This window comes from Symphalangus syndactylus, chromosome 15 (assembly GCF_028878055.3).
Source record: "Symphalangus syndactylus isolate Jambi chromosome 15, NHGRI_mSymSyn1-v2.1_pri, whole genome shotgun sequence".
In the NCBI taxonomy this organism is placed as follows: Eukaryota; Metazoa; Chordata; class Mammalia; order Primates; family Hylobatidae; genus Symphalangus; species Symphalangus syndactylus.
Genome location: NC_072437.2, coordinates 11,043,331 through 11,059,828, shown reverse-complemented (window position 1 = coordinate 11,059,828; position 16,498 = coordinate 11,043,331). Strand labels below are relative to the sequence as shown.

The 16,498-nt window shown below is 38.1% G+C and overlaps 1 protein-coding gene across 3 annotated transcripts in view; it reads left to right on the top strand.

Annotated features, from left to right (window-relative positions):
• Positions 1–16,498, top strand: part of MYO16 (myosin XVI) — a 706,512-nt gene that overhangs the window by 674,991 nt on the left and 15,023 nt on the right. For all 3 annotated transcript variants that reach the window (XM_055244378.2, XM_063618637.1, XM_063618636.1), the window contains exon 34: positions 966–1,057. In XM_055244378.2, coding sequence (XP_055100353.2) covers positions 966–1,057 — 92 coding nt within the window. The remainder of the gene's footprint in view (positions 1–965; positions 1,058–16,498) is intronic.

The following is a 16,498-nucleotide window of genomic DNA, read 5'->3' as shown; positions in this document are numbered from 1 at the left end:
TTCTTCTCTTTTTGTCTATTCATGTTTATTAATCTAAGTCACTTGCGGTGATGCATGGTGCCTGTATCACAGTGATTCTCAGCCTGTGTAGGAGGGGATGACTTTGCCCTCCAAGGAACTTTTGGCAATGTCTGGGAACATTTCTGAGTGCCACAAATGGGGGTGCTGCTGGCATCTAGTGGGTGGAGGTCAGGGAAGCTGTTAAACATCCTGCAATGCATGGGGCAGACCCCATGGCAAAGAATTATACAGGCCAAAATGCCAATAGTGCGGAGGTTGGGAAACTGCTTTGATCATAAAGGATAATTAATAGAATCATTTGGTGCCTCATAGCGACTTCGTGTTGTTGGGGGACATGTAAAGTTTCATAAACCTACAACTTACTCGGTGTGGTTGCTCATGAATTGGTGTGTTGTGAATCGGCAGCTCTCCCCACCTTTTCCTCATGGAAATTCAGCCAATCTCTTTGCTTCCTTGTGCACAAAATGAACTACAGCCAGTGGAATTCATCGGACACACAGGCTTAGTTATGCTCTGATTTTCAATCCCTTCCTCGCCTCCCTGCAATCCTATGAATGGCAGCCACAGTCTGCTGTCTGCAGTCACCCCAGCAACTCAGTGGGCCCGTCACCGACCCCGGATGCTTCTTCAAACCTTTTCAGTCTCTGGAAGTTTCCCTTCTCCCCTCCAATACTTATCTGCTCACTTTTGTGCTATTATCACATATTTCCTTAGTATCATTGTATCTCCTTTGGCAGGATATTTCCTCTTTTCCTAAATGAAGCTGCCACAATACTGTTCGTGCCCATGTTTCATTGCAAAATTTAGTATTTAGTTTGTGTTTAAGGATCATCATTTCAATTCGTAAAAGACAACAATTCTAGTTTGTTGTAATGAGTGCATGACTTACTTTATTTGGAACAAGGAGACACTGCTTAACTCCAGATTTGTGTTGACCTCAACAGGTTTACCTGAAGAAGATGGATACTCACGGTTGTCTATAAGTGGCACAGGGACTTCGACATTTCAGAGACACAGGGACAGTCACACCACTCAGGTAATAACGTCTATCTGTTCACATGTGCAGTGACAAATGGAATTCAGTTATGACAAGGCATTCATTAACTTGTTACCAATAGATGCTCTGTGTGGACTGGAGAGCTCAGCTGTTCTCACCTCTGCCCTGCACTCCTTCAGCTGAACGGTCTTCTCTCTCCACCTCAGCTGACTACAATTTTCTGCTTGTTTCCAAAATAATAATGTCCAAAACAACTAAAACATAATAGTTTTAAATGAAATATTGTAGATTTAATTTATATTGTGGTACTTTAAAATTATTCTCGGGTGAAGATGGTATTAAACCTGCTGAATGAAGTTGCTATGCATTTGACCTTGGCTAAAATAGGATGACTCTTAGTGACCACACCTGGGAATAAAATGCTTGACCCACCTGTGGTTTCATGGCATGCATCTTATCTCAGTTATGACATTCACTTCCATGTAATTCATATTCATTTAAAATATGACATATGATGAGAACATAGTAAAATCAAAATGAGATTGCAGCCCACAAAACTGGAGGTGTATTACTAATTCCATGTAAATTATGTGTCTCTTCCTAACAATTTCACCAAAATAAACAAGATTATCACTTCAAGAAGAAGAAAAAAAGAACCCATTTGTGCTTTTAGAAAGTAAAAGAATTTATATTATAGAATTTACTGTTTTATTTTCCTTTTATGTTGAATTTTAAAATATACTTTAAATAATTACCTTTAAAATATATAATGTTGCATTCAAGGCGATGCACAAACCACTAATTAGAGAGATTTTGTTATCAATATATTAACAGACTATTGCTTTAGCAACAGGATTCTCGTTTTATCTAAAGTTACAGCACAATTTTTATGTCAAACATCTACATAAAAGTCTAAAATAACCTCAGCCAAGTATCCAGATGTTTCCATGAAATCAACTATCCAGCTAATGATCAGCTTTCCTTGGAATACTTAGCATTATAGAGGCACGGCCATATTATCAGCTGAGACTTTTCTAAATAACACTGATGAGGTAGTGAGAAAAATCAATAATTTGAATCTTAAGAATAAATCTTACAGTAGGCAATCTTCTGAAATCACTTGCACTGATATCCAGGCGCTGAAATAGACAGAAAATGCTGATTGGCTGCAATAATAGATTGTCCTAATCTCCCCTCTATTCCTTAGAGATGCATCTACTTTACCTTGTAAGCATCACAGATGCTTCCTCTGAGATCATGCACAGGGGAACCTCCTGGTCATGAACACTGGTTTGATTTTTGTATCGGAGGCCTGACTCCTGTACATTACAACACAACGCTGGGCCATCTGACATCCTTTCCAGGCCTGCCCCTACAATGTGGTTCTTAGACAAAGGGAGTCATTTGAAAGAAGGTATATATAGTAGGCTGCTTTGTGACTTTTCCTCTGTGTTTGGCTAAGAATCAAAGAGAGATGAGAAAGGTTGTCAGGAATCATTTTCCATTCTCAGATTTCAAAGAGGCCTTGTTTTCAAATGCAGACATCCCTGATGAGGCAGGAACTGCCAGTCATCTTGGGGTACATTCTTTTCCTCAAGGAAACTGAAAACCATGCTTATTTTCTTCCATACAAATTGTGGGCACTCATGTGATGAGACAGATTCCTTACTGGTGAGAAGCCATAAGAGTTATGTGAAACTATGTGTTTAATGGCTTTCAGAATTTATCACTCATGTAACATTTATACAAGAAGTATAGACACATACGGGGAAGCAGCTTTTTAGCTTTTCTACTAATGCAATTAAATAGAAATTCTATAAAATCCAGTCCCCGACAGATTGGGCATGTAGCAGTAAAATTAAATGGTGACCAAAAATGAAATTTCTCTTTAAGGATGTCTATATTTTCATTAGCCTCATCAGCAGTTTTAATAAACTCCCTTCAAGGAAGATAAAATGTCTGGGCATTATGGTAGATAAAGAAAAGAGAAAATAGAGTCAGTAATTTGCCAAAGATCATATGGAAAATTCAATGAGTCCACAGTTTGAATGGAAATCAAGATCATATGTTCCATTTCTGAGAATGAACTTATCATAACCCATTAAAAGAAATGGAGGAGTCATTCAACTGTTTCATAAAATTTATTTATTTATTTTTATTTATTTATTTATTTTGAGACAGAGTTTAACTCTTGTTGCCCAGGCTGGAGTGCAATGGGATGATCTCAGCTCACTGCAACCTCCACCTCCCAGTTCAAGTGATTCTCCTACCTCAGCCTCCCAAGTAGCTGAGATTACAGGTGTGCACCACCACACCTGGCTAATTTTGTATTTTTAGTAGAGATGGAGTTTCATCATGTTGGTCAGGCTGGTCTCAAACTCCTGACCTCAGTGATCCATCTGCCTCGGCCTCCCAAAGTGCTGGGATTACAGGCGTGAGCCACTGCACCTGGCCTGTTTCATAAAACATGAAGAATTTTTGGTTGAAAAATAAAAGTCTTCAGTAGCTATAGTGGACACTCGTGATTTGGCTTTTTCCCACCAGTCTCACATTTAAGTTTCACACCTACCATGATGAAAATACAAGGGAAGGGACTCCCTCTTCCTCCCCTGCTTTGACAGCTGGACAAACACATGTAAGATGGGCTCAGTTAACCTACCTACGATGGATGCAGAGTGAGGGACATATAATGGAAGGGACAACAACTGACCTGGCTCCATGGGGTGACATTGGGCAGTAGTGGCTCCATGCAGCACCAGCAGAAGAATATTAGTCAGAGAAGAACTTTGCTCAGAGCACGCCAGCCATCAGCCCCTGCATCCACCTCACCCACTCGCCAGACCTTTTTGTCGAAGTTCATGTCCTTCATTAGCCTTCCAATGAAGCCTCCACCTGCCTGAGATGTCTGAGGTTAGTTTCCTGTGCTTAGAAATCACAATTTTGACTAATATACGCATTTAATTTTATTGTTACTATCTATGAAGTTTTACATCCAAACAAGTGTTTTTTTCACTAAGTGTACAAACTCTTCATTTGTTCTCAAAATAGATGCAAAACATTTTCTGATAGGGCTGGAGCCTTAATAGATGGTGGTTGTTTATGTAAAAAAAAAGAATATCGAAAATGTAGTTGATGTTGTACTCCATTATAACTTTTTATTAATTTGAAAACTATAATGGCTTTACATAAAAGTAGTGAAAATTAATTTTACGTAAAATGTTTGAAAATAGCAAAAGCCAGGACATTTGCCGCGCTGTGCGTGGGGCTGTGTTCCTTTGCACTTCCCAAGCACTGGGCATGAATAAAACCGGCTATGAGACATGATACCATGGAATTCCACACACTGGCCCTTGAGGGAGCTTTGTGGCAGTTCCCAGGACTCATCTAGAATTTCGTAGCTTATAATATTTTAAATTAGCTTTGGAATTAAACAGCATTTATGAAAAGAAAATGACATTTATCTACTTACCATTTTATGGGATTTTACTTTTTTTAAAAGTTTATGCTATTTGGCGTGCTGCAATCCTTTAGAAGTAACCCCGTGGTGAGGAGCTAAGCAGTGGGGGAAATGCTGAGAGCATCATCCAGCCGAGAATGACTTCTTCCATTTTTTGCCATGATGGCAATTCTCTGCTGACTCAGAGGGCCAGGTAACCTGACACAGGAAGCCCACAATTTATAAATAGAGCAAAAGCATGAAAGTCACAGGGAGGTGGGAGGACGGCCTGAAGGCAGAATGATGGCAGAAGGGGACGCAGAAACAAAAATGCTTGGTGCTTGCCCTTGGCATAAAAATTTCTAGTTAAACATCTGTTTAGGGGTCCACACTTGACATTGAGAAATGAGCTGTTTAATTGTTTCATTAAGCATAGGCTATCTCTATTTATGTTGCTATTTTAACTCTACCACCTTTTTTTCATGCCTTCTTCTTCTTCTCAGCAGTCTGCTCTCCACAGTAATATCAGGTGCTTTATGTTCTTTTATTTTCATTATGGGCATTTATCATATTTCTTGCCAAGTTTTTAAAAATATTCTTTTGTTTTTGTAAAGAACATAAAAAGTTATTATGCATATTGATCATATTCAGGTATTCATTATAAGAAACCATTCATGGTCTTTGATAAAATAATGGCAGTCTGGGACCCAAGATCTTAAATATCCAGCTCACTCCTGCCATAGCTGCCGATGAAAGCCATAATAAGATCAATATGCAATTGATTCACATCAAAAAGCAAGTTGTTATGTGGTTTGCTTTACTGAGTGATCAAATAAACCTTTTTGTAATGTCATATAGCAACAAAGTTAAGAGTTGCAGAGCACTAAATAAATCCAATGCCTTCTTTCTATATTCATTGTATTTGTTATATAGACCGACATATATTATAGCGTGGAATTAAAACAAATTGTGTGTTAGATAAAATAATGAAATGTGGAAATATTTAGTTTAATCATTAAACAGTAATTCTAAAGATATGTCAGGGAACATAAGCAACCCTTTCAAAAGGAAACATATATAAATATATATTTTATATAACCACATATGAGCTACAAAGAGAAGGAGATCTAGCACACAAAGCTCTTTCACACAGCTAAGGTTCAGGGAATCCGTGCTCACCACTCGTGACTTACAGATTATGTGCAAAAAAATGAAGGTAGTAAATTAAGTTGATGTGTGAAATGGCAGCATTGTCAACAGGGAAAGGTCATGTCCAGTAAAGATAAATAGAAATTTGGAAAATAAAAAACAAAAACATATCCTGTATTTTGTATTTTTCCATCATAAAATTGCACTGTATTTATTCATACAGTGTAAGTGTATATAAATGCATAGTTTTTTCTGATTAAGACATTATTATCAATGAGGAGGATTTAATTGCCATAAATTTTAAGAGAATAAGAAGTCAGAGTAGTGACTACGTTTTCTTGTTTGTTTGCTTGTGCGTTTGAGATAGAGTCTCCCTCTGTCCCAGGCTAGAGTTCAGTGGCACAATCTCAGCTCACTGCAACCTCCACCTCCCAGGTTCAAGTGATTCTTCTGCCTCAGCCTCCCAAGTAGTTGGGATTACAGGCTTGTGCCACCACACCTGGCTTTTTTTTTTTTTTTTTGAGATGGAGCCTCACTCTGTTGCCCAGGCTGGAGTGCAGTGGCACAATCTCAGCTCACTGCAACGTGCACCTCCCAGGTTCAAGCGATTCTCCTGCCTCAGCCTCCTGAGTAGCTGGGGCTACAGGCACATGCCATCATGCTCGGCTAATTTTTTATATATTTTTTTCAGTAGAGACGGGGTTTCACCGTGTTAGTCAGGATGGTCTCAATCTCCTGATCTCATGATCTGCCTCCCTCGGCCTCCCAAAGAGCTGGGATTACAGGTGTGAACCACTGCACCCCGGCCTAATTTTTTTTTTTTTATTTCTAGTAGAGACGGGGTTTCACCATGTTGGTCAGGCTGGTCTCGAACTCCTGACCTCAAATGATCCGCCCCCGCCCCTCCCTCCCAAAGTGTTATTACAGGAGTGAGCCACCGCACCTGGCTGTGACTATGTTTTTAAAGAGGAAAAAGTCTTGTGATATTTCTGCAAGCTCACCTTCTAGATGGGAAATCTGCAGTTAGCAATATTATTGTATAGTGGAGGAGTAACAAAGTAATTGGAAACATTTGGCTAACTATAAATTCTAGGTAACAACAATTTCAGTATTAATTTAATTGGTTTTTAAAGTGAAGAAAGTAAGAAAAGAACTAGATAAGAATCCCAGATTCATTATTCATCACGTAAGTGCACAAAAAGCTAAGTTTGGGGGTCAGTTAGAGAAAATGTATGGACATGCCTAGCATGCTGCCTGGAATACTGTAGGTGCAAAAAAAAAAAAAGCTAAAAGCTTGCTTGCTCTTATTATTATGATATCCCTTTCTTTGCCGGGTCAATATTCTGAAAACCAGTTCTGATTTTCACATTGTAGATGCTATCCAAAATATGTAGGACATTAGATTGGATCAAGAGAACCCAATATTTTTCTGGGATTTTGGTAAAATCTATTATATGTGTGATTTTAAAAATATGATTTATTATGGAATAGTATAAACTTAGAAAGAAACAGCGATTAATGAAACACCCACCTTTAATAAGTCTTAACATTTTGCATTATTTACTTTAGAGCTACATTTTTGGAAAAACATGTATCCTAGTTCTCAATCTCATCCCTGCCTACCACACCAGAAGTGAATCATCACAATGAAGTTTGCAGGTAGCCCTTCATCCATGTTTGCACCTTTACTGAGCATAGGTATACTCATAAATCATATAATATTCGCAAGTAATAACCAATGCTATTCATGCTTTTAAAGTGTAAAAAAAACTCACTTTCTACAGATTATTCTGCAAACAGCTTCTTGTTGTTGCTGCGGTGGGACTTTTTTTTTTCCATTTTGGTACATGCATCTCCCACTTGTTATTTTATTCTAAGTATTAGCTCCAGGTGGAATGTACAGACTTTAGGGTTGACACCTGTATTCCCTGCTACTTGGGAGGCTGAGGCAGGAGGATCACTTGAGCTCAGGAGATTGAGGCTGCAGTGAGCTGTCTTCACACCATTGCACTCCAGCCTAAGCAACAGAGACCTTGTCTCAAAAAAAAAAAATTAAATTAAAAAACAACTTCAGGGCTGAGGTATCGATACAATAAGAAACTATTGATGGCCGGCACATACTTAGTGCAAAATTATACTCATATTCCTTCAACAAGCATGGCAGGGAGCAAGCTCAGGAGGAGAGGAAAGCATTACGGACTGAAGGACAGGTGTCACACGACCTGCTGCTGCTGGCCCTAGGGTGCTGTGGTGCCCTGGGGGGACAGATGAGCACAAGGCACATGGTGTTTTCCTGTGGTCTGTTGTGTTGTGGTCCACAGAAAGCCTAATTCAGTGATCTCCACGAAAGATGCACGGAGATCAATGATGCTCTGTGCTCAGTGCCAATATGCAGGTCATATTGCAGTTTACAACTTCACTAGAGGGCTAGAAGTTGCAGCACCCAAGGATGTGAGCATACATTCTTACCAGTGCCTCTATAAGCTTTTCAACACACACACACACACACACACACACACACACACACACAAAATCATATTGCTTTTTAGGTGCAAACATGCCCCCTCCATTGGAAACTTTTCTGAGAAACAAGTTCCATATAAATGTGGTCATTGCATTTCTTAAGAATATGTTTACAGTTTGACCAAAGTGAGTGGAAAACTTACATCAAAATCATTTCCAAGTTATCAGTGTTACAAGCCATGCTACAATTAACATCACTGAAAATGCCCTAACTTACAACTGGGAAAAAAAAAAAATTGCCCAAGATTTCCCTAGAAATGGAAGTGCTAAGTTTCTGCTCACAGACATTTTCAACTGTGGTGGTTATTACAAAATTACTCCCCTAAAAGCTTAAATTGATGTATATACTTCTAAAAGGGAGTAAAGTTTTCCATCTCTCCTGGTAAACACTTGGTTTAATTATTCATTTTATTTTTCGCCAATATGATAAATGTAAAATGGATCTTACTGTGGTTTTATTATATTTCCTGGTTGCCAAGCAGTATTTTCACATATTCTCAGACTCGTTAATCCAAATACATCCTTTTCTTATTTCCCAACTTGTTTGCATGATTTTCTTGATGATGTTAGGAATTTTCCACGTATTCTGGATAATATTCCTTGCCAGTTTCATGCATGGCAAACATTTTGCTTATTGTGTTTTCTTGGTCTGTTTAGCTAGAAGTTTATCACTTTTATTGATTTTTTAAAGTAGCTTTTGATTTCATTGATTTTCTCTATTGTTTTACTGTTTTATTGATTTCTGTTGTTTTTTATTTTCTTTTCTTTTGCTTGCTTTGGGTTTCTCTATTTCTGCTTTCTTAAATAGGTAGCATAGATCACTGACTTGAAGTGTTCCTTTTCTTCCTAATAAAAGCATTTAATAGAGTTATAAATTTCCATCTCAACACTGTAATAGCTGCATCCCACAAATTTTAATTTGTTTTGTTTCCATTTTCATTCAGTTCAAAATATTTTCTAATTTCCCATGGGACTTTCTCTTTGGCTAATACTGACACTTTCCAAGTATTTGGGGTTTTCCAGGTACCTTTCTTCTGCTGAATTCTAGTTTAATTCCCCTGTGATCTGAGGGTATGCCTCGTATGATTTCAGTTCTCTTAAATCTACTAAAATGTTTTTATGGCCCAGGATATGACCTGTCTGGGTGAAATTTCCTTGGGCACTTGAACAAAAATATGTATTCTGCTTCCATTGGGTGAAGTCTTCTGGAAGTGTGGATTGTGTCTGGTTGGTTACTTGTGTCCACATCCACGTCTCTGCTGGCTTTCTGTGTTCATTTTTCATCTATTCCTGAGAGAAGAGCACAGAAGTCTCCAACTATACTGTAGCTTTGTCCACACCTTTCAGTTTCATCAGTTTTTGTCTCATGCATTTGGAAGCTATATTTTAGATACAAAGACTTTTAAAATTATTGCATCTTTTTTGGTGAAGATCTATTCATCATTATACAATTTCATTTTTTATTTGTATTTCTTTGTCTTAAGTCTACTTTGTCTGAAATTAATATAGCCACTCCATTATTTTGTTCATTGTCTGCAAGGTATATTTTTTCATTTCATCCTTTACTTTTTAAAAATAGCTTTATCAAGATATAATTCACATACCACACAACCCATGCCTTTAAGTTATGAACATTCAGTGTTTCTTCGTAACTTCTTAATGTTGTGCAACTATCTCTACAATGTAATTTTAGAACTTTTTGCCTCCTCCCCACAAAAAATTCACCCCTTTAATGTATTCATCTTTCTATATTTGACATGAGATTTCTGTAGGCAACATAACAGATGAGTCTTATTTATTTTTATCCAATCTGACAACCTTTCATGAGACCATTTCTATTAATGTAATTATTGATATGGTTAGATTTAGGTATGTATTAGATTCTCTAGAGGGACAGAGCTAACATGATAGATGAATATATAAACGGGAGTTTGTTAGGGAGAATTGACTCACACCGTCACAAGGTGAAGTCCCACGATAGGCCATCTGCAAGCTGAGGAGCAAAGAAGCCAGTCCAAGTCCCAAAACCTCAAAAGTAGGGAAGCCGACAGTGCAGTCTTTTATCTGTGACCAAAGGCCCGAGAGCCCCTGGCAAACCACTGATGTAAGTCCAAGAGTCCAAAAGCTGAAGAACTTGGAGTCCATTGTTCAAGAGAAGGAAGCAGGGCCGTTTGCAGTGGCTCACGCCTGTAATCCCACCACTTTGGGAGGCCGACACAGGTGGATCATCTAAGGTCCGGAGTTCGAGACCACCCTGGCCAACATGGTGAAAACCCGTCTCTACTAAAAATACAAAAATTAGCTGGGCGTGGTGGTGCATGCCTGTAATCCCAGCTACTCGGGAGGCTGAGGCAGGAGAATTGCTTGAACCTGGGAGGCGAAGATTGCAGTGAGCAGATAGCTCCGTTGTACTTCAGCCTGGGAGATTAGAGCAAAAACTCTGTCTAAAAAAATAAAAATAAAAATAAAAGGACACATCCAGCATAGGAGAAAGATGAAGGCCGGAAAACTCAGCAAGTCAAGTCCTTCCATGTTCTTCCCTCTGCTTTATTCTAGCCATGCTGGCACCTGATTAGATGGTGCCCACACAGATCAAGGGTGGATCTGCCTCTCCCAGTCCACTGACTCAAATGTTAATCTCTTTTGGCAACACCCTCACAGACACGCCCAGGAACAATACTTTGCATCCTTCAATCCAACCAACTTCACACTCAATATTCACCATCACGAGATATATTAGTTTTATTATGTGTTTTTCTGATTGTCCCTGCTATTTTCATTCTTCTGTTTCTTTATGATGACTTCTTTCAGATTATTTGGATATTTTTAAAATTCCATTTTACATTACCTATTGGTAAATTAAAATTGGGATATATGCACATCTAATTTCAGTCTACCCTGGTCAACCATCTTGGTCCCTTCACCCTCTGTCACCCATCTTTACTTAGCAGCTGAACCATGTGCTACATCTGTGTACATTGAAACCCCCCAGGCCATGTTGTAACTTTTCCTTTCAACAGTCATACAAGGAGAAAATAGTGGGGAAAAAAAATCGTCTTTTATGTTAACTCAATATTTACAATTTCTGTTGCTCTCCTTCATTTCTGAAGTTCTGAGTTTCCTTCTGGTATCATTTTACGTCAGCTTAAAGATCTCCATTTAGCATTTCATTTAGAGTAGGCCCAAGAAATCTTAGTTTTCTTTACCTGAGCATGCCATTATTCTGCCTTCATTCTCTATGTTTTGAGTCCCTACCACGATTTGTTTGTGTTTTGTTGTTGTTTTTTTTCAACTTTCCCAATTCCTCAGATAGAAGTTTTGTATTTTATACAAGGTTTTAGTTGTAATCAGTGAGAGAATTAGACTGTAGTGGGCTTACCAGTGTATGTGTTTATCCCACATAAAGTTTTAATGTTATTATAGTCAAATTGATTAATCCTTACCTTGAGGGTTTGTACTTTTGTTGTTCTGCTTAAGAAAATCTTTCTTATACATTTTTTTCTCCTGATTACTTTCTTTTTTATTTTTTATTATTATACTTTAGGTTTTAGGGTACATGTGCACAATGTGCAGGTTTGTTACATACGTATCCATGTGCCATGTTGTTTTGCTGCACCCATTAACTGGTCATTTAGCATTAGGTATATCTCCTAATGCTGTCCCTCCCCCTCCCCCCACCCCACAACAGTCCTCAGTGTGTGATGTTCCCCTTCCTGTGTCTATGAGTTCTCATTGTTCAATTCCCACCTATGAGTGAGAACATGTGGTGTTTGGTTTTTTTGTCCTTGCGATAGTTTACTGAGAATGATGTTTTCCAGTTTCATCCATGTCCCTACAAAGGATATGAACTCATCATTTTTTATGGCTGCATAGTATTCCATGGTGTATATGTGCCACATTTTCTTAATCCAGTCTATCATTGTTGGACATTTGGGTTGGTTCCAATTCTTTGCTATTATAAACATATGTGTGCATGTGTCTTTATAGCAGCATGATTTATAGTCCTTTGGGTATATACCCAGTAATGGGATGGCTGGGTCAAATGGTATTTCTAGTTCTAGATCCCTGAGGAATCGCCACACTGACTTCCACAATGGTTGAACTAGTTTACAGTCCCACCAACAGTGTAAAAGTGTTCCTATTTCTCCACATCCTCTCCAGCACCTGTTGTTTCCTGACTTTTTAATGATGGCCATTCTATTCTAACTGGTGTGAGATGGTATCTCACTGTGGTTTTGATTTGCATTTCTCTGATGGCCAGTGATGATGAGCATTTTTTCATGTGTTTTTTGGCTGCATAAATGTCTTCTTTTGAGAAGTGTCTGTTCATGTCCTTCACCCACTTTTTGATGGGGTTGTTTATTTTTTTCCTTGTAAATTTGTTTGAGTTCAATGTAGATTCTGGATATTAGCCCTTTGTCAGATGAGTAGGTTGCAAAAATTTTCTCCCTTATACATTTTTTAAGGAAAAAAAAATATTTTACTGCTGCCTGCCATAAAGATATTATCCTATTATATTTTTGTAAAGTTTAGGTTTGTTTTTTACATTTAGGGGTTTAAGCTACCTGGACTTTGTTTTTGAGAATGGTGTGAGTAGGAATGTAATTTTACATTTTTTCTGTACAGATAACAATTGTTGCACACTTTTTACAACATAGGACATGCTTCTGGCTTCCTCCTAATACTGGGTATGACACCTCAGTGACATATAATCAGTCAGTGTAATATAATCATTTGTGTGTGTGCGTGTGCGCCTTGATAGACTTGTGAGCTTATGGCAAGTGCATTAAATGCATCTTAATCACTTTTGAATTCCAAACACAAAGCACAATAATTTGCCAGCTCAATGTAATTGTTAACCAGTAGCAGCCCCAGAAGAATTAAGAGAAGTGACTGATATATTATTCCCTAACTTTATTAGATATTTTAAATTTAATTCCATGTTAAAAATGTAACAATAAACTTGGTAATTAGGATCACAGGCAGTTGTTTCACTGGTTGGAGGAAATTAAAGTGAAGTCACATTTTATACAGTGATTGACTTCTAAAATTATATAATTTGAAAGTGACATATGATGAAAATCACTCTAGAACATCCTTATATTACCTATCAAGAATAATATGCAAGGTTTGTAACTCCATTCAATTATGTGCATCCATGTATAAGCAATGCACAAAGCAACTTAAAGCATATAATAATATACATTTAGCATTTTGAGTTCCAAGTGAGTGGATTGCATAAAATTGAATTTTCAGGCTGGGTGCGGTGGCTCATGTCTGTAATCCCAGCACTTTGGGAGGCTGAGGAGGGCAGATCACCTGTGGTCAAGAGTTCGAGACAAGCCTGGCCAAAATGGAGAAACCCCATCTCTACTAAAAATACAAAAATTAGCTGGGCGTCATGGCAGGCACTTGTAATCCCAGCTACACGGGAGGCTGAGGCAGGAGAATCACTTGAACTCCAGAGGCAGAGGTTGCAGTGAGCCAAGATCGCGCCACCGCACTCCAGCCTGGGGGACAAGAGCGAAACTCCGTCTCAAAAAAAAAAAAAAAAAATTGAATTTTCAAAGGCTCATTCATTGATCAAAAGATGTTTATTGAGGTTCTGCTTGTACTAGGCACAGGTCTAGGCACATGGGATACTTTGTCTACAAAGCAAACTTGCTTGCCCTCATAGGAGTTAAATTCTAGCATGGAAAAATTGGCAATATTTAAGTAAAATGTGTAATATACTAAAAGGAAAAAATATGGAAAAAAGAAAATGTTCAACAGGGTAAGCAGGATTGGGAGGGTCAGACTAGACAGTGGTGAGGAAGAAGGTTGGGCTGAGTTGCAATTGTAAATCAGGGATCAAAAAAAGCCTCCCTGAGCAAAGATATGGAAGTCAGGGAGAGACCAGTGCTGACGTCACGGCAGACTGTTCCAGGCAAAGGGAGCAGCCAAGGCCCTGAGGTAGGAGCATGCTTGCATTGCAAAAAGGCCGGTGTGGTTGCAGTGAGGTTACTCTACTTGTCACTAGATGTTCAAGTGGGGTTGAAATTACCATAAGTGTTAATTCTAGGAAAGGGACACTTTCTAGTTATGAACTACAGCAAGAGGCTAAATATAAAATACCAATTAGGACTATATTATATTACAACTTTCTTTAAAATCATTTTACTCGGTTTGGAAACTTTAATCTGTTCAGAGTATAAGTAAAGGTTAAATGCTTGCCTTTTTTTTGTAAGTGGAAAATATTAGACATATAGCTCTGTTTCTGCTCAAGATATCAGAGAATTGGAAGAGAGACTCCAGGGAATCTGGACCCCATATTTTCTGATAATTTTGAAAGCGAAATTCAGGCTAAAATAATAGAAGGATTTCCATTATGCTGAAATAGGGTCAGCTAACACTGATGAAGGTTGTATTTTATGACCTCAGTAGACCTGGTAGACCTGATTTTTCTCTGATTTTTATTATTGCATTATTATTTGAAACTGTCATTTTGTATCTGACTCTGTTTCTAAAACAGATGAGCTGTGATATTGGAAAGAAGTGTCGTGCAGTCAATGATACAAAAAGCCTAGATTTTGAAGCCCAAGTGGATTTAAATTAATTTTATACACTTGCAGGTGATTTTTACTATCTGTTTCTGGAAACGAATATTAATTTAAAAGATTTGCATTTATATTTTGCCTACTTTAGCAGAGTCTTGCCTCTTTTCCTTCCTAATCCTTCCTGACATCTGTTTTTCTTTCCTCTAGCATTTGTACCCACATTATTTGCTCTGACAGTATCTTAAGGGCACTGTAATTGAGCCCAGAGTCATAGTGGCAGATGCTGTGCCTGCCAAATTCATGCCTTCTTAATCACAAAGCTAAACTACATGTCCCAGTATCCCTTGTGGTTAGGGGTAGTCATCTGACTGGAACTAGCCAATGGAATGAGAACCATAGTGAGGGGCACCACTTACAAGCATAGCCCATGCAAACCAACCTTTACTGTCTTCTATGACCTTTCTCACCCCAAAACTGGATACAGAATCCTCCAAGACTCAGGTTCACTTATGGTGACATGAAAGGTCATCCACTCATCAGATTCTGGCCTCATTATGAGCAAGAAATATCCTTCTTTTGTGCCAAGCCACTGATATTTATGATTTATCTGTTACAGCATCTTGAGTAACCTAACTGGGACCTCTTCATCATTTATTTGCTTAATATTTTATCGTTGCTGTTAGGCATTAATATTTGTAGTACCTAACTAAGTTTAGCTTCCATTATTCAATAATCTTCATTCTTTAAGATAGCCAAAATCATGCCTTTTCGTATCTTCCAATGATAGAATTATAGGAATATTGCTAATAAGAAATTGTAATACAAAATAATGATCAGTTGGTGATCCACCAAGCCACGCTTCATACATACTGTCCTTCTCTCTCTCCCTCTCTCTCTCTCTCACACACACACACACACACACACACACAGTGTTCTGTATGGGTATATAAAGTTTGTAACTCCTGAAAATTCTTCAAAAATAAATGAACTTAATTTTGCTGAAGGAAAAAGTCAATTCCCTGTAATAAATTGGGCACCCTGAGAAATAGAAATATTTTAATAGGTTCAACACTTTTTGAGTGCATTTAGTAATGATACAGAAGTGCCTCTCTTACCTCCAGTTCCCAAGTGGGTGACTCTAACAGGTCACTGCATTTTGGAGTTGCTGATGGATCCCACTGATTTGCTAATCTGTGCCGCTTTCCAATTACAGCTGATGTTTTAAAATCTGGTTGGACTGGGATATGTTACAATCCAGCTTCATAAAATTATTTTCTTCTTTCATATTTAATACGGTTACACATGATTAACATGATTATTTCTGGAAAAAATATTTTGAGAAATTACTAAATGAATAGTTAAACTGTGTCCTGCAAAACAGTGTAAATTAAGATACTGGCTAATGTAACAGATTAGGGGAAGTATCCTTCTACTCGACTCCTCTCACCTCCGAAGGCTATGGGTGCCATGCTACCATGATTTTGACCCTTGTTTTCCTCACCTTTATTCCTAGGCCTTACCTCCTTTCTTAGTTATTCACGACTACTGCTACTCCAAAGCCAACTGTCAAATCCTATACCCACATGTCACAGGGCTTTTCTCTCTCTTGGTTTTATAATAATTATATGCATGTAAGCACAATATGAATACCATTTGTTCTGCCACTCAACTCAATTGGCCTTTCTTCTTCTTGTGTCCTAGTCATCCTTTCAGTCCAGATCAAATCACACATCCCAGTGGCCATACTGCCTTTAAATGAGTTGTTTCTCCTCTGTATTCCAACAGCAGTAATCATATGCATGTTATTAATCAATTAATGCTATCCTGCCTTGTGAA